Source organism: Neolamprologus brichardi, chromosome 9 (assembly GCF_056152115.1).
Source record: "Neolamprologus brichardi isolate AB-2024 chromosome 9, ASM5615211v1, whole genome shotgun sequence".
In the NCBI taxonomy this organism is placed as follows: Eukaryota; Metazoa; Chordata; class Actinopteri; order Cichliformes; family Cichlidae; genus Neolamprologus; species Neolamprologus brichardi.
In genome coordinates, this window is record NC_142112.1 from 3,619,037 (window position 1) to 3,640,471 (window position 21,435).

Below are 21,435 nucleotides of genomic sequence, written 5' to 3' on the forward strand. Positions count from 1 at the left end.
CCACACTACCAGGATATACAGCAATGACATTGGAATGTCGTTCGGGCTGGAGAAGTGTAGTCGGATGGTAACAAAGAGAGGGAAGGTAGTCAGAACTGAGGGGATTGAACTACCAGAAGGCAACATTGCAGACATAGAGGACAGTTACAAGTACCTGGGGATCCCGCAGGCGAATGGGAACCATGAAGAGGCCGCTAGAAAAGCTGCAACCACCAAGTACCTGCAGAGGGTCAGGCAAGTCCTGAGGAGTCAGCTGAACGGTAAGAACAAGATCCGGGCCATCAACATGTACGCCTTGCTCGTGATCAGGTACCCTGCTGGGGTAATAGGCTGGCCAAAGGAGGAGATAGAAGCCACTGACATAAAGACACGAAAGCTCCTTACCATGCATGGAGGGTTTCACCCCAAGTCCAGCACCCTGAGGCTGTACGCTAAGCGGAAGGAAGGTGGCCGGGGACTGATGAGTGTCAGCACCACAGTCCAGGATGAGACAACGAACATCCAAGAATACATCACGAAGATGGCCCCAACTGACAGCGTGCTCAGTGAATACCTCAGGCAGCAGAAACCCAAGAAAGAGAAGGGAGACGAGGAACCATCATGGAAGGACAGGCCCCTGCACAGTATGTACCACCGGCAGATAGAGGAGGTGGCTGATATCCAGAAATCCTATCAGTGGCTGGACAAAGCTGGACTGAAAGACAGCACAGAGGCACTAATCATGGCAGCACAAGAACAAGCTCTGAGTACAAGATCCATAGAGGCTGGGGTCTATCACACCAGGCAAGATCAAAGGTGCAGGCTGTGTAAAGATGCTCCAGAGACAATCCAGCACATAACAGCAGGGTGCAAGATGCTAGCAGGCAAGGCATACATGGAACGCCATAACCAAGTCACCGGCATAGTGTACAGGAACATCTGTGCCGAGTATAACCTGGAAGTCCCGAGGTCAAAATGGGAGATGCCCCCAAGGGTGATGGAGAATGACCGAGCTAAGATCCCGTGGGACTTCCAGATACAGACGGACAAAATGGTGGTGGCTAACCAACCAGACATAGTGGTGGTAGACAAACAGAAGAAGACGGCCGTAGTGATCGGTGTAGCAATCCTGAATGACAGCAATATCAGAAAGGAGGAACACGAGAAGCTGGAGAAATACCAAGGGCTCAGAGAAGATGTGGAGGATGAAGGTCCCCGTGGTAATCGGAGCACTAGGTGCGGTGACTCTCAACCTAGGCGAGTGGCTCCAGCAGATCCCAGGAACAACATCGGAGATCTCTGTCCAGAAGAGTGCAGTCCTGGGAACAGCTAAGATACTGCGGAGGACCCTCAAGCTCCCAGGCCTCTGGTAGAGGACCCGAGCTTGAAAGATAAACCGCCCAGAGGGGCGTGCTGGGTGTTTTTTATACACTTCTTGAGCAATGTTGTTTTTGTAACAACTTCTGGGACATTAAACACTTCTCCCCTTGGAAAACAACAACAGTTGCCCAGTTTTGTTTTGTTGGGGTTTTTTTCAGCTGGTAATGCTAAATCTGACATCTTGATAAGTATGAAAAAGAAAGTAGAATCAATCAGAGCCTGATATATGAACAAACAGTTCTGTAAATACCAATACAGACAGGAAACCAAAGCTTTGATTGATGGAAGTGATGCAGACGTGAAGACGTATTCTCAGAGGATCCGATTACAAAGTTGTCTTAAGAACTTAACTTTAAAAATATGTGCTTTAAAATTACAGATAATTTGATACAAAAACAAAACAAAACTATGAACTAATATCTCTCTACACAGGTAAGCATTATGACTGAAAGAAATTTAAATCCTAAGTTTCCTGAAATATGGATATTTACATTATTAAATACTATTGAATATGCATAGTAATTAATGCAGGTAGACACCATACCATAATTTGGACACAGTTTTCATTCCATGCATGAAATGCGGAAAGTGACCACCAACTGAAATGATGAGAACCAGGAAACTGGGGAAACTTGGCAAGAAACCACATGGATATTGCATCAAGGTCATCTGATCATATAGAATATCGGGAGGAGCCAATGTGTCAGCAGTGGGAACCCCACAGTGTTAACAAGAGAATTACTGGCCATAGACTGAAACTTTACACCAAAAATGCAGATAAAAGTGGCCACAATAAATATCTGATATGTGGAAAAAGAGCTCAACCTGATCAGTGCTCACAAAAGCCTCAAATTCAATATTTGGATTGTAGCAAAATCTGAATTATGTATTTGTGTACCTGGCACTATGATTCTGAACACATCTGACATTGATGGGACATTGATTCTTTTCAACTCTGGGAGTGAGAAATGAGAAGTTGGTTTTGTGGTTGATACTCAGGCTTTGAATATCGTTCTGGTCTTCCAACCCATCTCTGACCGCCTGGCTGTCCTCACTATCTACAGCACCATCAGAACCCACATCATTTATTTCTGGATCAGTTGGGAATCAGTGACACCGTGACACAACTGAGCGGAGCAGGCCTCTTGTTGGCTATATTGACTGCTGTTGAACAAATGGCCTGCTCATCGATGTGTCAAACAAAACATGCCACAGAAAACATGAACCGAACAAAGCTACCGATTAAAAAAAATATGTGACTGTAAAAAACCTTCAGACAGTAATGAAGAATCTCCTAAACCATCCAAAGATAAATAAAAGGCCACTTGCCAATTCTAAAAAGCTCGGTTGCTTATAGAATAATATCATTCAGACTTTAAATGATCAGCAGTGGGAACGTTTGGATCCTGACCTGAGCGTTTCCAGTGTACAATGTGGACTCTGCAGTGCAGAAGACAGAAACTTCACTCCTGAATCCTGCAGTTTATTGTTACTCAGGTCCAGCTCTTTCAGACAAGAGGACTGGGAGTTGAGAACTGAGGACAGAGCATCACAGCTTCTCTCTGAGAGGTTACAGCGACTCAGTCTGAAAAAAACAAACAAACAAATTAATTAAATAATTCAAATGACACATTTTTGTTTAAAGCCAGCATGCAATACAATTAATGGTTAATTAAAAAGCTTCGTTAAAACAACTATCCTTCTATATCAGCCCTTACTCCTTGTAAGCTCCACCTGCTCCACTTTCTGATCAGAAGATATGAAAACAAACTGTAAATCTAGTTTAAATACAATTTCTAGTATCCTCAGATCCTTTTGTACATTTAGAGCCTGATACAGAAATATAGCAGTGGACAGCACTGACATTCACAGTAGCAAAGATGAGAGAAGACGAATCTGTTCAGTAAATATTACACTCAAGCTGTCAAGAAAAACCAAATGTAGGTAAAACTCTGGTTGTTGCAGCCATCCAGTAAACTGCAGTTCAACAATCAATTCAATTCAACAGTGGTGCATGAACACATGGAAAGCGGAGAGAAGTGGGTGAAAAAGTAATGCTCAGTAGATCCTGGGAAGTGCCCAGAAATCTAAGCTTAAAAAGTGAAACTAAGGATGCTTCTATGGCTGCAATGATTCACTGAATAATCCAAGAACTCAATTATAAAACATTCTCAATGCAAATGTTTTGTTTAATGCATGAGCCACCGCACATGTAAAAGAGAGTGTTTTACCAACATTTGTGAATAAAAATAGACCTGCAGTAGAAATGTATCTAGGATTTGGATGTTAAAAGTAAAGGGATGACTACAAATGTACTTACAGAGCTTTGCTGGAGGCTTTGACCACTGGCAGCAGCCTCAGAAGAGCCCCCTCTGAAGCAGAGTATTTCTTCAGGTCAAACACATCCAGATCTTTTACTGATGACAGTAAGATGAAGACCAGAGCTGACCACTGAGCAGGAGACAGTTTATCTGTGGAGAGACTTCCTAATCTCAGGGACTGTTGGATGTCCTCCACTAGAAAACGATCATTTAGTTCATTCAGACAGTGGAATAGATTGATGCTTTTCTCTGCAGACAGACTCTCACTGAGCTTATCCTTGATGTACTGGACTGTTTCCTGATTGGTCTGTGAGCTACTTCCTGTCTGTGTCAGCAGACCTCGTAGGAGTTTCTGATTGGTCTGCAGTGAAAGACCCAGGAGGAAGCGGAGGAACAAGTCCAGGTGTCCATTTGGACTCTGTAAGGCCTTATTCACAGCACTCTGGTGGAGGGACTGTAGGTTTGGTTTGCTAATTAATTTAAACCACAAGGAGGTTGATTGTTGTTCTTCCAGCAGATTAAGTCGAGAGTAGATGAAGGTCAGATGGACATGAAGAGCAGCCAGAAACTCCTGAACACTCAGATGGACGAAGCAGAACACCTTGTCCTGGTACAGTCCTCTCTCCTCTTTAAAGATCTGTGTGAACACTCCTGAGTACACTGAGGCTGCTCTGATATCGATGCCACACTCTGTCAGGTCTGATTCATAGAAGATCAGGTTTCCTTTCTGCAGCTGATCAAAAGCCAGTTTTCCCAGACACTCAATCATTTTCCTGCTCTCTGGACCCCAGTGTGGATCTGTCTCAGCTCCTCCATCATACTTGACCTTCTTCACTTTGGCCTGAACCACCAGGAAGTGGATGTACATCTCAGTCAGGGTCTTGGGCAGCTGTCCTCCCTCTCTGGTTTCCAGCACATTCTCCAGAACTGTAGCAGTGATCCAGCAGAAGACTGGGATGTGGCACATGATGTGGAGGCTACGTGATTTCTTGATGTGGGAGATGATCCTGCTGGCCTGCTCCCCATCTCTGAACCTCTTCCTGAAGTACTCCTCCTTCTGTGGGTCAGTGAACCCTCTGACCTCTGTCACCATGCCAACACAGTCAGCAGGTATCTGATTGGCTGCTGCAGGTCGTGTGGTTATCCAGAGGTGAGCAGAGGGAAGGAGGTTCCCCCTGATGAGGTTTATCAGCAGCACATCCACTGAGGTGGACTTTCTAGGGTCAGTTAGGATTGTAGTTTTGTGGAAGTCCAGAGGAAGTCGACACTCATCCAGACCATCAAAGATGAACACAACCTGGAAGTCTTCAAAGCTGCAGATTCCCGCTTCTTTGGATTCAGTAAAGAAGTGATGAACAAGTCCCACCAAGCTGAACTTTTCCTCTTTCAGCACATTCAGCTCTCTAAAAGTGAATGGAAATATGAACTGGATGTCCTGGTTGGCTTTGTCTTCAGCCCAGTCCAGGGTGTATTTCTGTGTTAAGACTGTTTTCCCAATGCCAGCCACTCCCTTGGTCAGCACTGTTCTGATTGGTTCATCTCTTCCAGGTGAGGCTTTAAAGATGTCTTCTTGTCTGATTGTTGTTTCTGGTCTGTCTGGTTTCCTGGATGCTGTTTCAATCTGTCTGACCTCATGTTCATCATTGACCTCTGCAGTCCCTCCCTCTGTGATGTAGAGCTCTGTGTAAATCTGATTCAGAAGGGTTGGGTTTCCTGTTTTAGCGATCCCCTCAAACACACACTGGAACTTCTTCTTCAAAGCAGATTTAAGGTGACCATGACAGATTGCAGCTTGAAGTTCTGAATGAGAAGAAATATGTAGAATGTCATTTGAATGTGGAAATAAACACTTAATTCCAAAAAGAATGAATCTTTAAAACATGCTTCTCCATCTCTTGAGACATTAGTAAATCTTTCATTCATCCAGCAGCTTAAATCTTTATAGAAATCCTCTTACTGCTCTGCAGATGGTCAGCCAGGTCCTCCTGCTTCATTCTCCTCAGGAAGTCCACTGTGATTTTAAGAAATGCCTGTCTGCTGCTGCTTCTCTTTCTCTCTAAGCATTCCGGGTAATCTGGATTCAGAGCCTTCTGGATCTTCTTCAGCTCGTTCTTCACAAAAGTGATGATGTTGTCCTCCAGCAGCTGGAACAGAATACTGTATGAATGACCCAATCAGACTGAAATCATGGAGCGAAACATCAGATCCATGTTGGACAGAGTGACAATCCACTGGTCTACAAAGAACAGCATGGAGATGACTGAACAGAATAGATTGAAAAGTAGTTGTTGTACATGTACAGACCATAAATATGGAGTCCATGTGTGTTTGATGCTGCTGGGCAGACTGACCACTGGGAACCTCTGAGCTCTCCTGGTTCAATCTGTGGAGGAATCATCAAGAATTAGTTCAAGGACAGATTAGTGATCCAGTTAATGATATTTTGGCAAAGAGTGATTTAGGTGACTACTCATGGTTGTAAATATTCACAAGTTCAACTGATCCCACAGAGAATTAACTGTTCAGTTTTGTGTTTTGCTTGAGTTTTGTTTGCTCCGCTGAGCATCAATCACCAGATAGCTTTAGAGTCAAAAGTTTTTCAATCTTTAAATTGTATCTCAGATACATTAGAAATCTGATGCTTTACAGACCTCAACCTTAAGCATCACCTCAACTACTTGAGGTCTAGTCTAAGGAGCTTGGAAATAAAAGCGTCTGGACTTCTTTAAGGTCTTTGAAGACGTTACATCTGAGAAGCTTCTTTAGTTCTAAGAGCAAATGGTGGAGAGTCCCAGATGACACAAGCCAAGGTGTGAAAACAGGTGTGGGTCACAATCAGCCAAGGTTTTGGGTGAACCCATTGTCAAACCTAGCCCCACCCTATCGTGTGACTTCCTGAGGTCAAATGCAAATGAGGTCAAAAGATTGCAGCCTGGCTGACAAATAGTCAGAACCAAAGATTCCTTTAACGTTAACTAGTAATGACTTCATGAATTTCTTGAGGGGAAAAAATAACCAATAGCGGAAAAAAATTATAAGTATCTCGCAGATTTATCATTGTGCACAGCTAATTTCAAAAGTGCTGATGTTGATTTAATCTTTTTCTCCAATTGATCTTTCTGCGTAAACTTCAGTAATTACTTCCTCCAAACCATCAACATGTCTTTTAGACCCAATTCCTACAAGACTGCTCAAAGAAGTCCTGCCATTAATTAATACTTCAATCTTAAATATGATCAACCTCTCTCTAATAATCAGCTATGTACCACAGGCCTTCAAGCTGGCTGTAGTTAAACCTTTACTTAAAAGGCCATCCCTAGACCCAGCTGTCTTAGCTAATTATAGGCCAATCTCCAACCTTCCTTTCATATCAAAAATCCTTGAAAGAGTAGTTGTCAAACAGCTAACAGATCATCTGCAGAGGAATGGCTTATTTGAAGAGTTTCAGTCAGGTTTCAGAGCTCATCACAGCACAGAAACAACTAGGTTACAAATGATCTTCTTATGTGTTAATAGACCTCTCTGCATCGAATCATACTTGTCATTAATCTCTGGCTCTCTTCCACAGGTTTTCTTTTGTCCTGTCTTCTTCCTCTCACCCCAACCAGTCGTGGCTCCCTGAGCCTAGTTGTACTGGAGGTTTCTTCCTGTTAAAAAGCAGTTCTTTCTTCCCACTGTTGCCTGAGACAACTACTGTCGTGATTTCAAGCTATATAAATAAAACTGAATTCAAGTTAAAACGCATTGCTGTAACAACCCAACAAACAATATATGGTCTGCTGTCCCATCATGCCTGTAATCTTCAACCATCATCCCATTACTCAAAACCAACAATGTCTGAATGACTATGGCCCAGTGTCACTGACATTGATAGTCATGAAGTTCTCTGAAAAACTGGTACTGTCCCACATTATATCAGTTTTACCCCCTGACCTGGACAAATACCAGTCTGTTTATCTGGAAAATCACTCGATAGAGATAGTGGTAGCTGTACAGCTGCCGAGCTAAGGACCTCCACCCTTTGGTGAACACTGCATAGCGTGTGGCAGGGTTGGAGCTCCCACAGCTAGAGGATGTCTACAACAACCACCTGAGCTTTTTCCAGATTTTTCTTCAAAGCTCTGGACTCCATCACCTCTCACCCAAACTTACAAACTCTATAACAACTTAGACTGATAACAGTGTAACGGTCTTTTGCATTTTTGTTTTGTTGAGCTGTATGTCTAGATTTTCCTCTTTTGCACCCTCTGGTGGTGAAGTATAGAGGGTTCAGTTGTTTGCAGTTTGAGTCTCCACCCAGCCACTTTATGCTAGCGCACATGGTGTCTGCATGCTGCTAAATGTTTTATTTTCTGTAATTAAGGACTTTTCATTGATTGAAACTACGTACAAGAGCGCATTTTGATGTGATGTTTTGTTTTATTGTCTTTGTCCGTGAGCAGTTCTCACGGGTTGTCAAGACAAGAATAAACCCTGTTTTATAACTCTACATCGTACCTATGTCAATCCTTGAGGGTACTACAAACAGCTTTCAGTCATCCCACTCTATATAACCATTGCCTGAGATTCAATAATTTATTTATTGTTGTTGTTATTGTTTGTTTGTTTGTTTGTTTGTACTACTTTTTGTTCCTGATAGGCACCAGTCCAAATTCTCTGAAACATTCGCTGGGATGTAGAGCAACTAGGTCTGCACGATTATTGTCAAGATGATAATAATTATTTGGCATAATATACATGATTGTTTCAAAATTTGAATCAGAATACCCGCCAGTGATGTCATCAATGTAGCCACAAGTGATAACATTTCAAAGGAGCATGTAGGAAAATGCAGGCGTAATGTCTACTGTTTCCACCAGGGGGAGCACCTATAATAGAAGCTCATTTACTCCCTGCCTGCCTTCATGTAATTTAAATGTGCACACAGTTTCTATAATTGAATCCTGTTGTCACAATCCTGAATGGGTGCAGTGTTTAGCACCATCACCTCATAGGGAGAACGTTGAATATTCAAGTCCACCATCTGGCCAGGGCTTTTCTGTGTGGAGTTTGGATGAGGTCAGGTTAATTACAACAGGCTGCTGGAATAAGCTGCAGTAACATGCAGAAACAACCAGAAATACAGGGCACTGTTCTTAACATCTGTGGTGAAGACTCTGAGACGGCTGTAGGATGGAGCTAAACCTATCACAGCAAACCTCTAGTAAATCGCTTTGGGTTTTTTTGTTTTTATTTTTAAAGCAAAAAATTCTGATTTTGCTGACAGACAAGAGCTCCAAAAAAAGAGCTGATTATCTGCATTATAACTGATGCTTTTGTGTTCACATAACAGGTGACCATTCAAACAGCCCTGCTAATCAATAATTTCTGCTTGTTGTTGTGTTTTTATGTTAATGAGCCTTCATAAAATTAATCACAAAAGATTTGTCTGATTTTTAGATTACTGTTTAAATCCTGTATTTAAATTTAAAAAATCCAACCAAGAGTATATTGATAAAACTGATGTTAAGACATCTACTAAATATCTGCATTTTTGTTTTTAAAGCAATACCGAAAAAACCCCTCATATGATCCCTCCTTCTAAATGCGGGACACCAGCTCTGTGACATCATGCTATGCCTGTTTAGTTTATTTAAATCTGCTCGGTCAGAGAAAACAGTTCACAGGCTGACAGTCATGGAGGCCAACCATGACTGAGAAAAAACACAAAGTGGAGCCAGAAATGTTACCGCACTGTCACTGTGTGTTTTAATGATTAAACTTGAAGCTGCTGCCAATCACATGGTTTTTAGATACGATTGTCGTGTCCAAATTCATGGGCTGCATCCTCCTGAGGCCGCATTTGTAGACCGATTACGTCACACCGACGCGCCGAAGGCTGTCCAAATTCGTAGACTCCTTCGAATGCGGCCGACAAATGCATCCTCCTTTTCCCCGAATTTGAAGGATGGGTCGGGTGTGTCCTTCGTGGCCCACCATATCCCAGAATTCATAGTGCGGCCCAGCCAAACTCCAGTTTCCAACAATGGCGGCCACTGCTAAGTTTTAAAATTACTCATACTAATCTTTCTGGGTCACAAAATAAACTTTTAACATATTTTCAACATCAAATATCTGCTCGGTTTATCAAGATATCGCATATTTGCAAAAGTGTTTCGACGTTTTCGGAGACGTCTGCTACCCACCAGCTCGATAGCAAGCCGGGAGCTCGAGGGTCACTGATGCGGCCGAGAACTGCACAATTACTGGCACATAATTTTCAGATCACCGCGGACTGTCACTTAGACAACCTAAAAATTTTATTGTTGGGCTTTTTTCAGTGTTTTGTTTGTTCGTGAGTAAATCGGTTTGGCTGAGGTTAAAGTTATTAGATTAGATTAGATAAAATAAAACTTTATTAATCCCCCGGGTGGGTTCCTCCTTGGTTTTTACTCAGCTGATTAAACGTCAAATAGAAAACTGATTAAACAGAAGTATGAGACGGTCGAGAATTTACACCAGTGTCCTATTATATTTTAGATAGCAAGGAGCAGACGGCTGAGTTTATTAAACTCCACCGAGACAGCGGTGATGCTAATCAGAAGGCTAAACAGTCCAATTTCCCCAGCTGTTTACTTCCGGCCTACCCGACCTTCTGAGGACCCAGCCCACGTAGACCGCGAAGGCCGGGTCCTCAGGAGGATACAGCCCATGAATTTGGACACGACCGATTTCATGGTGGATCAAACTCTGATGGAGAGTTCATAATTTCACCAGTTTTAACACCACTATATTAAATACAACCCAAACCATGGCAGAGCCTCTACCATGTTTTACAGCTGGACTCACACTGTTGTACCTCTCTGCTGACCTCCAACGTTACGGTCTTGTGGACAGACATGTTTGAGGTGTGCACCCAAAAGTAGACACGGGAGCGAAAACTAAAGTATAACAAGTTTATTTAGGCTGAAAGCAATAAAAACACAAAACCAAGGCAAGGTGAACTGGGACAACACTAAACTAAAAAACTAACCTGGGAACAGCTAAGACCAGTGATGAGAATAGCAGCATTAAAGGCAATGCCGTTAATGTTTTCAGTAACTAGTAATCTAACTAATTATTATTTCTATCATTACAACGCTGTTACCATTACTAACAAGAAAATGTGCGAAACAATCGCAAAAGCGCTGCTTGGCTGAGGAAGACCAAAGTGGTCATGATAAACCAATCACATGACCAATTTAAGATTAGCAAGAAGATGCTATGTTAACCCAAGACAAGGGTGACGTTTTGGAGTGACAGTGGTGAGAGAGAGCGAGTTTTCAGATTTGTGACGTGTAGTGTGTTTGGATTTTAGTTAATGTGTTGTGTAATTGTTGGTTTGTTTTGTGTGTCAGAACAATGAGGCGACTGCTGAATGTCACAGGTGCTGCCAAAAAGGCAACAAAGGCAGACTGCAGTGTAAACACTAAGGGTAATTTAAGGATGGCTCAGGATTTTTGCACAGTACTGTGATTTAAAGAGATCCATAAAAATAAATATTAAGCCATAATCTAATGGGGAAACAATGTAATACATTATTAAACAAAAGTATGCATTATTAAACTTCAGTGAGCAGAAGATGACCTGATCTCCAAAAGGCTCAAAGTCAGGGAGGAAAGTTTCTTTTCTACATTTTAGCAGATTACAGTTTGAGTTTTATTTGATGGATATGGAGAATGACTTTATCTCCAGAAGTTGATTCTGTTCATCTTGACGTAGCATTTTCAGTCGGAGAAATGTTTCGTCACTCATCCAAGTGACTTCTTCAGCCTGAACAGAACAGAATGAACTTTTGGAGATTTACTTACCTGGATAATTGAGAATGCATCAAGATTAGGGATGGGTATCGTTTAGGTTTTATCCAATACCAGTACCAAACCGGTACTTTTGAAACGGTGCCAGTGCTTAAACGGTGCTCGAAGCGGTGCTCGAAGCGGTGCTCGAAGCGGTGCTTAAAGAATGGAGAACACAGACTTTGTCCAAAAACCTCTCATGTTTAGCTTTTTTTTTTGTAAAAAGATAACAATGTTAGCCTTTTCTGCAGCTATGGGGCATATATGGTATCACTCTTGGCTGGAAGCAGTGCTTAAACAATGGAAAAAACACAAACTTTGTCCAAAACCCTCTCATTTTTAGCTATTTTCCACTTTTTCTTTGGTCATTTTAATCTTTTTGGCCAGGGTGAAGGGAGTATCTGCCATCAAACAAGAAGACAGCCGCATGTAACTACGACGGTGTTTGCTAGTTCACCTTACGTGCATTAATTTAATAACGTGGTTAGCCTACACAACGTAAATTACACACAAACAACATTAAGCTACTGACCCAGAGAAGAACGGCTGCTGCTGCATCATCATCCTCATCATTTCTGCTACACTGGCAGGGCTAGGGGCCAGGACTCTCCTCTTTGGGTTTTTGGGGGATGTTGCTAACTCCGGGTCCGATAACAGGCACCACACCCGCAGTAGATGTGCACGGTGTGAGGTCTCGCAGCAAGCTATCAAATAGATTTGAATAAAGATTTGAGGAGTTACCTCTTTTGCACAGTATCAGCTTAAAGCACTTGTTGCAGGCTGCTGAGTTTGCATCTTTTGCTTTGAAGTACAGCCAGACTTTTACCTTTGGGCATTTTTAATCTGTAGCTCTGCTCTAAAAGAACGTTCGTACCTGGGCCCGCCTAGTACGCTTGCAAAGGTAAAATGATTGGCTAGAATCCAAAGTGTATGACATCTCAGGAAAAAAAGCACCGAAATAAAGCACAGAAATGTGCGCTGCTTTTCGGTCTGGTTACTACCGTTTGTGTCAGAACCGGTGCCGTCATGGCACCGGATACCGGTACCCATCCCTAATCAAGATGAGAGTGACTTTAGTTTGTAGAAGTTAAATTAATAACCAGTATTTGAGTCATTTTTGATGCTCTGAGTTTTATAAGTAAAAGTGAAATCTGTGCAGCAAAGTTAGTGTTACCTCCTCTAACTTCCTCCAACATACAGCACAACATGACTGATGAAGAAAAAATGCGCACGAGCATCACTTCCTGTTTTCTGAAGTGGATTTTCAGTTGTTTAGAAACCAAAGGCTTGTTTTTAAGAGACAGTTTAAATGGGATTGAGGGAATGACGTGTTTCCACTGCAGTTTATATCCAACAACAGCAAGCAGTTAAATCAAAGAGTTCATGTTTCTAACAGCTCACCTCTCTGCAGCAGACAGAGGCTGGACTTTAAAACCAATTGGGTGACCTTTAGACCGGTCACTCTTTAAGGACACACAGCTGGGTCCAGGTTCAGCAGGTCTCCCATGTATCCTGTTACACAGAGAATAGAGGAATTAAGGTCTTCCTCTGAATCTTAGAGTCCATCAGGTTGGTTAAGCGCACTGCTTGAATGATCCACAGCTGAACCAGAACTGCACTTATTCTTTTTCCTGCTCTCAGAGAAACTGGACAAGTTCCTAGGAGCTGGTTTAAAAAAATCTATTTCCCAATTCAAATCAATTTTAGTTTGAGTAACGTGATATCAATTAAATAAATCCCTATATAGATTCTTAAATGTAAATGTATTTTGCCAGAAACATCACAATCTCAGGTTAAAGCTAATGAAAATATTTCAACAACGACCAAACAGCTAAAAGAGCAAAGGGAAGCGGGTCGACTGATTTCACACAAAAATGTACAGAGAGCAAAATGAATAACAAATAATAAATAAATAATGCCAATTTACAAACCTCTTAGCTGTTCCTCTAATACAACCTCTGTAACTTTGCTTTGCTTCACTTCAGCATCATCAGGTAATGTTCATATGTTGATTCGTGGTTTTCTTCAGTTTTTTGTTTGTTTTGTTTTTGTTCTGCTATAAAAAGCCAGGCCAGGAAAATCTCACTTTTAAGAGCCAAAAAAACCAAATTAAATCACATTATTAACAAGGAGAAATATTTCTGTCTGCCACTTTTCACATACATGTAGATAACTGCTGAACGTTCAAACAGCTTCAATGATGTGTTTAAACATTTTAAAACTATTTGCTGATCCTGTAAAAACAGGACGTTTTTTCCTGATCCGCTTTTCTCATCATAATTAATTTGACTTCTTAAATGAATAGGCAGATTCAAACACTGAATTATATACATTTGTTTTCCCTCCTGTGATCGCTAAGATTTCACTAACAGAACTGTAAATAACTCCACGTGTGAAAAATCTCCATTAATATTTAAACTGATTGTTTTTCCACAGTTTTATGTTTTTATTGTTTTTATTAATTAATTTGGGTAATCTCTTTTTAAATCACATATCTCCATCAGTAATAAACATTCAGACAAAACAGTAGATGGTGCTAAGAATCAAATCAGCTTCTAAATATTTTTCTGGTTTTTCTCCCTCTGCTTCTTTATTACTTTCTTTGAGGCTCTGACCAGCACTCCCCACATTACATCAAACTCTTACAAGTCTAAAAAAGAAGCCGTTGGACAGAAAGACATAACTGAGTGATAAGTATTTTGGTTTTCCAATATATTAGTAATCATCAGTGTCATTTATACTGATCATGCGGAACTTTAAGGAGAGGGAGGTCTGGGGTCCTCTGCTTAACCTGGTAGCATAATTGTTTATATCACATTTACACCGTTTTTGGTAATAGTGTAATAAACTAAATAAACTGAGTGTTTCAGCTGATCTGAGGCTTTCTGTGAGTTTGTTCCAGATATATGGAGCATAAAAGCTGAATGCAGCTTCTCCGTGTTTGGTTCTGACTCTGGGAACTGATAAAAAACCGGATCCAGATGACCTGAGGGATCTGGAAGGTTCATACTGGGTATGAACAGCGTATCATCCTCACAGAGCACAGCTGGCACGCTTGCTTCTGTTAGCTTAGCCACCAGGCTAAAGTCAAACTACCCACTGCTAGCAGCTGTTTCTATCATAGTTTAGGATCCAGATGTGTGAGCTCTAAATTTATACCTCTGATTAAAATAAATAGTTAAAAACAACCAAATATGTCCAAATGTGTCTTAAACCAGATAAACTGACAGTTACAGCTGAGCCTGTGTGTCCTTTGAGACACTGCTCTCCTACAGAGATGCATTTTAGAAACCAGGAAACATCAAAAATCATTTAAATCAGAGAGTTCATGCTACTAACAGCTCACCTCTCTGCAGCAGAGACTTTAAAATCAATGAGGCGACCTTTAGACCATGACTAAACTCATAAAGATAGTCAATGATGATTTACTTTGATTTTGTTTGCCTACAAAGCAAAGATTTGTTTCTTTTCAAATATATTTTCCCCAGGATTTTATGTATTAAATCAAATTATTACTTTTGTGAAATGAAGAATTTTTCAAATAAGATGTTACTACTTTAGTTCATGTTAGAATAAAATGTTTGTACATGTTTCACTTCCTGTTTTCTGAAGTGGATTTTCAGTTGTTTAGAAACCAAAGGCTTGTTTTTAAGAGACAGTTTAAATGGGATTGAGGGAATGACGTGTTTGCACTGCAGTTTATATCCAACAACATAAAGTAGTTAAATCAAAGAGTTCATGTTTCTAACAGCTCACCTCTCTGAACCAGACAGAGGCTGGACTTTAAAACCAATTGGGTGACCTTTGGACCGGTCACTCTTTAAGGACACAGAGCTGGGTGGAGGTGCAGGTTTGAGTCTCTGATGGATCCTAAAAAGGTTGAAATCTTCAGTAAAATCCTGATCATATGTAAGCTGATATTATTGACATTAACTTACTTTTTCTCAGACGACAGTCTTTGCTCAAATTTCTTAATGACATCTTTGAATTGGTTACTTTCATAGGACACAGAGCTGGTTGGAGGTCCAGGTTGGTTCCTGTGAATAATGATGGAGCAGTGATATGAGTGCTGAACTGTGACATGGAGAAGAGTCATGGACAGTTAGAGATGGTCATCTCACCTCTGAGCTTTGGTCTGGCTCTCATGTTCCCCACACAGAGTGGTTTTAAAGGGAGGGACTCCCTCCTCTCTGTCCTCACACTGATCCATGCTGCTCAATTCAGCTCACACACACTTTCTACCTTCACCTGCAGAGGAAACACAAATCATTCATGTGCACATCAACTGAAATCCTCCTTTCCATCATGTGTGCTGTCCAAATATCAGCTGCTTCTTTCCTGCGTCATCTCAGTGTCAGCTGAATGCAGTCAGATAGCAGTGTGAGGCAGAGGAAGCTGCCATTAGCTGCTCTACTATCAGTCCACTAGATGGAGCCGTGAAGCACACACGATGCATTCACTGACATGCTTTGAGTTTGAGAGAACTGCACACAGATTCACTGTTTTGGAAACTAGAAAAACGTTCTTGTCATGAACCGGTTGTGTAATGCAGGCAGGATAGGACCCAAATGCAGATTCATCGGCAGGACGTTAACTTAATAAAACACAGGTTTATTTGCTGAATGGAAAAAGTAATAATAAACTAAACTCACAGAGGAACACACATAGAATAAACAGCCATTAGAAACAAGGATGAACACAGTGGACAGAAGGAAACAAAGGGCTTAAACACACAGGACATAAACACAGACACGGGGGAATCTAATAATCAAGGAACTAAACAAAAAATATAAGAAACTGAATGTAACAGTGTATATCTGGTATTATTCCACTTGCCACAAATGTCAGTGTAATGGGGAAACAGCGCCCCCCCCCCCCTTCGGTGTGGCTGGTTAGGTGAGGCTGGCTGCAGTAATTGCTGCCAGTCTGCCGTAGCCATACGAGAGGTGAGTTGTGTTGTTCCGCACACAATATAGCTAAGTAGTACAGACACATAAAACATATTTGATTAGCTGATGGGCACCGAGTGTAATAAGTGCTTAGTGGACACATGTCCAACACCAATGTTATGTACTTTTCATTTGTTTATTACTGTGTAAAACTGTATGCTAAAGCGGAATGTTAATGGGATGTTCTGCCGTAGTGTGCTGTGCGGAGTGGTCAAGAAGACCCAGAACCATCACAGTACTTTTCTTTGCTCTTCACTGTTTGAGTGCAAACAGATTCCAAATTAATCTATGACACTATCGTCCCTGCTGCTGCTGTCAGACATTTTATTCACTCACTGCTCCCAGATATTTCTATTGAAAGTTTTACTCATCAGTGAGAGTTAAAATCTTGCACTTATGGTGACTACCATTAAAAGTTAGTGTACCTTACTGTCAGGGCTGCAATGATTCATCCAGTAAGTTGAATGATTTGATAATAAAAATATGTTTCATGCTTTGCATTGAGGCCTATTGATAAATTTGCAGGGACACAATAACCTCAAATCAAATGTGAAAACCACTACAGTATAGAGCCTTGTTAGGAATAATAAACAAATAATAATAATAATAATGTATATTTAAGTAATTGTTTTTGACTGAACATCACATATAATGTAATGAGCACTAAATTTAGGTTAAGTGCATTATCAGTATTTGGAGGAGCTCCATATCCTTCTCTTTACTGCTCACCTCTTACAAAGTGTTCACACAGTTTGCTAGCTTCTTTCAGCCTGCTAACTATGCTAACAAGTCTACTGCCTACACACACTCGACTCGGTCCCATGACAGACAGCAAAGATGGTGACTGCTCTGCTAGCTGCTCTGCGAGTTTCTCTGCTAGCTAAGCTAACTCATGTTAGAGGTCAGAGTAAAGAAATGAGGTGATGCTGCTGGTAGTTAGGTCACAGACTAGCAGCTGTTACATTTGCGAGAGGTCCCGGGGTGAAATCCCAGACGAGCCCCCATATTGTTACGTCCCCACAAAGAGGTCTAGGGCAATCACAATCACAGCAACAAAAGAAAAACTACCAAACAAATAAGAGAGGCACTTCCCACTTCATATTTTAGTCCTCACCATGGGGAGACACTTCCAGGGCTCACAAGCCCATCTACTCACTACTCGCAAGGAGGCTGTCTGTCCAAAACCTAGCAGAAAACCGTGTAGAGTAGGGGTGGGTTTTTATAATCGATTTATCGATTAAAATCGATTCTGGCTTGGATAACATAAAATCAATTCATTAAAATCCTGAATCGATTTTTTTATATAAATTTATTTTGCCCGAAATGCCAGAATCTCTGGTGAAATCTCACAAAATTTCAACAACCACCAAACAGCTAAGACAGTAAATGAGAGCAGGAACACGGATTCTGCACAAAGACTTAAACACACAACGCGGACCCGCGGATCAGAATCAGTGAGATGTCGCCTTTCTCACCTGACCGCACGGACACGGTCGGGACTGAAAGCCGACAGCTTGCTGATTCTGATCTGTCGGCGGGTCCGCGCTTTGTGTTCACGCCCTTTATGCGCTGATTCTAAAGCTGTTAGTTTGATCTCCCTCCAAACAATATTGACCGAACCAGCAGCAAAAGAAGATCCAAACTACCCTTCACATAAACATCGTCATGTATTCACTCTTACTTTTACTGTTTTGTTTCAACCACGATGCACAGCTCTCTCTCTTGCTCTCTCGCTCTCCCCCTCTCTCTCTCTGTACTGTTTTCTGCATTATTCGCTTGCTTGTTACGCACAAGTCTACTGTTGTTTACAGCGCTGTCGGCCGATCGTTTTTTTTGTTGTTTTATATACTTCCGAAAAGAAAACCTAATTTCTGCCATTCAATACTGAACAAATTTAACCTTTTTAGAATTATGCAAAATGCAAAACGCTTAGCCGTGTCTCTAATAAAACCGCTGTAACTTCAGAGGTAATGTTCATGTGCTGATTAATGGTTTTCTTTTGTTTTTGATGTACTGCAAAATTTTTTAATAAAATCCCAGGCCAGGAAAATCGCCTTCATGTTTTTTTGTGCTTTATCCTCAGCTACTTTGACACAAAGGCATCTGCTGTGACGCTCACACCTTTGATAAAGTCTTGCATGTGTCAGCTTCCTTTTTATAGATACAAAAATATGTAACTGTACTGATCTGAATTATAATATTTCTGACTGTCAAAATTTCCCAGATTCAAATCGAAGTGAATCGAATCGAATCGAATCGAATTAAATCAAATCGTGGATCGAATCGATTCGGGACCTTGTGAATCGGAATGGAATAGATTCTAGAAATCAGTGACAATACCCAGCCCTAGTGAAGAGCCAAAGAAGGAAAAAGCCACCCTCGCTCACAGCCCATCCCCAGCTTATATAGCCTCAGAGGTGATTGCTGACTGGGCCCAGGTGGCAAACGAGGCTAATGAAAAGCAGCTGTCCTGGGGAGATAGAGGAGAGTGAGAGAGACAGAGGGGGTAGGAATGGCAAGAGAGAAGGAGGAGGAGAGAGCGGGCAAACACCCCACACACTCCCACAGCCTCACAGGATGTAACAGCAGCATTTAGTTATTCAGCATTATATTTAATCCTTATTATCTGCTCCTGTCACCTCTGTTTACCTCTGACAACAAGAACATTTAGCCAACAGTTTATTAGCTTTTGTAAATTATGAACACCCATCAGCATGGTCACCTATACTGTCCTTTAGCAGTGCAGCAGGAGGAACACCTTTTAATTTGAAATCTCGTTTTCTCTCTAATCCAAAGTGACACCAGACTGAGTCAAAGACAGAAACCTTATTTAAACACCCAATATTCACTGGCGTCACTTCCTGATCCAGGACTCAAAGAGGACGTTGCACTTACTCAGCATCTTCCTATGAACGTCTTCACTCTGCAGCTCTCTGCTGTGTGGACAAGGTGTGTGTAGAAACAGAAAATCCTCTGCTTCTTCTCCGTAAACAGTCCTCTGTCTGCAGGCTGTGTCACATTAAACACTTCACACCAGCAGTGAGTCTGAAGTCTGAAGCTCACAGGTCAAAGGTCAGCTGCTTCAACAGTAGATAGCCTGACTGTCTCTGCAGCCATAAACAGTTTACACATTAAACACTAAACCATAAAAGAGTCTTAAGCTGCAGCTCACAGGTCAAAGCTCAGCTGCTGCACCCAGTTATGAGCTTAAATAAATCATTAATCATTATCTTTTCCCCCTCGGCACATTCCCTTGGCCTTGGGGTGTTTTGACTGAGCGATACTGTTTGTCTCAAATGTTGTAAATAACCAAAGTGCTGAACTGGGAGTGATTTGGTTCTATTATTGGTTTGGTTTTAGGTTATATATTTCCATGTAGATCAATGCAGACAGATTCATTTTTACCTTTTAAATGACTCTTTTCAACACAAATTTCAGCTTTTTCACCCCTTTTCAGCACAAATCCCAGCTTTTTCAGCTGTTTTCAGTAAAAACCTCTTTTCAGCAGAAATTCTGCTGATTGAACTCTTTTCAGGAGAATTTTCAGAATTTTCACCTCTTTTCAGCCAAAATTCTGCTTATTCACCTCTTCTGCAAAATGGGACTAATAAAGGTATATCAAATCAAACTCTTTTCAACACAAATTTCAGCTTTTTCACCCCTTTTCAGCAGAATTTTCAGCCTTTTCACCTCTTATCAGTACAAATCTCAGCTGTTTTCAGAAAAAAACTCTTTTTAGCAGAAATTCTGCTGATTCGCCTCTTTTCTGCAAAGTTTTCAGCCTTTTCACCCCTTATCAGCACAATTCTCAGCAGCTTCTGCTCATTTCAGCAAAATTGTCAGTCTCTCCACCACATATTTCTGAGAATGAGTTTGGCTTAGTGAGATGAGTAGCTGCCTTGAGACCAGGAGGGCCAGGTTCGAATCCTGCTCAGTGCAAAAGAAAAAAATTTTCACCGCTTTTCAGAAAAAATTTCTCCGTCTTTACCCCTTTCAGTAGAATTTTTGGCTTTTCACCACTTTTCAGCAAAAATTTCCGCTTCTTCACCTTTTTTCAGCAGAATTTTCAGTTCTTCACCACCATATAACTTTTTTCAACTTTTTCAGCTTTTTTCAGCAGACAGCTTCAGCGTTAAGGCATCCACACAGCATTTTCGCAGGAAGTGCAAATTTTTCTAGTATGACTTTAGTTTGATCAATAATTAACCTGCAGTAGGTTTCTGCTCTAACTCTGCCACACCGAACAAACCTGAGAATAAATAATATGATGTGGGTGTGTCTGCAGCCTTCAGCACTGTGAACATTAAACACCATAAAAGACTCAAGTTCCTGCTCAAAGGTCAGCTGGTTGGGGCCTGATGTGTTTGTAACAGTTGTAAGAGTTTCCCTTTCAGGAGGAGAAGATTTAAATGAGTCACAAATGTGAATTACAAACTCTGTGACATACAATTTACTGCAAACTGCATGAAATCTGAGCCTGAAGAAATCCAGTCTTCTGCCTGTTGTGGTTGTGACAGCTGCTAATAGGAGAGTTTGTTTTTAGGAGGTGGAGATGTTCTCAGACCACTGGCTCTTTGAGTATGTGACCAAGTGGTCAGTGGGGTTATAAAAGAAATAGTAATAAAATGACAATGCCACCTAGGGGAATTTCACCTCCAGGAAATATATATTTAAGAAAAATAGATAAAAGCAAATAAAAGAGGCCGCACAGATTCAAGGATGCACAAATAGGCAGGTTGGCTCAAATATTAACAGTTTTATTTATAGTAAAAGAAATAAAGGGTAAAATATTAGGAAAACAAAAGGTAGCGTCATGGTTGACAGTGTCCTAAAAGTACAATAAAACAATCATGGAACTTGGACTTACCAGCAGCCGCGGACCCAAAAGAAAATCACACAAAAAGAAAATCACTACAGCCAGCACCCAGTGCTGTACAAAAGAAAGTGTGAAAACGACCCACCACCTGAGGTCCCAGGGCCACTGGCACGTCC

At 41.2% G+C, this 21,435-nt stretch overlaps 1 protein-coding gene across 1 annotated transcript in view; it reads right to left on the bottom strand.

Moving 5' to 3' along the window:
* LOC148101133 (NLR family CARD domain-containing protein 3-like) overlaps positions 1–19,468 on the bottom strand; it is a 30,465-nt gene extending 10,997 nt beyond the window's left edge. Inside the window, exons 1-8 of the mRNA XM_087845736.1 lie at positions 19,339–19,468; positions 15,616–15,742; positions 15,433–15,531; positions 15,251–15,364; positions 5,985–6,063; positions 5,638–5,824; positions 3,680–5,480; positions 2,771–2,944 (exon numbers count right to left, since the gene is read on the bottom strand). Coding sequence (XP_087701862.1) covers positions 2,771–2,944; positions 3,680–5,480; positions 5,638–5,824; positions 5,985–6,063; positions 15,251–15,364; positions 15,433–15,531; positions 15,616–15,704 — 2,543 coding nt within the window. The 5' untranslated portion in view covers positions 15,705–15,742; positions 19,339–19,468. The remainder of the gene's footprint in view (positions 1–2,770; positions 2,945–3,679; positions 5,481–5,637; positions 5,825–5,984; positions 6,064–15,250; positions 15,365–15,432; positions 15,532–15,615; positions 15,743–19,338) is intronic.
* Between the last annotated feature and the right edge of the window lie 1,967 nt (positions 19,469–21,435).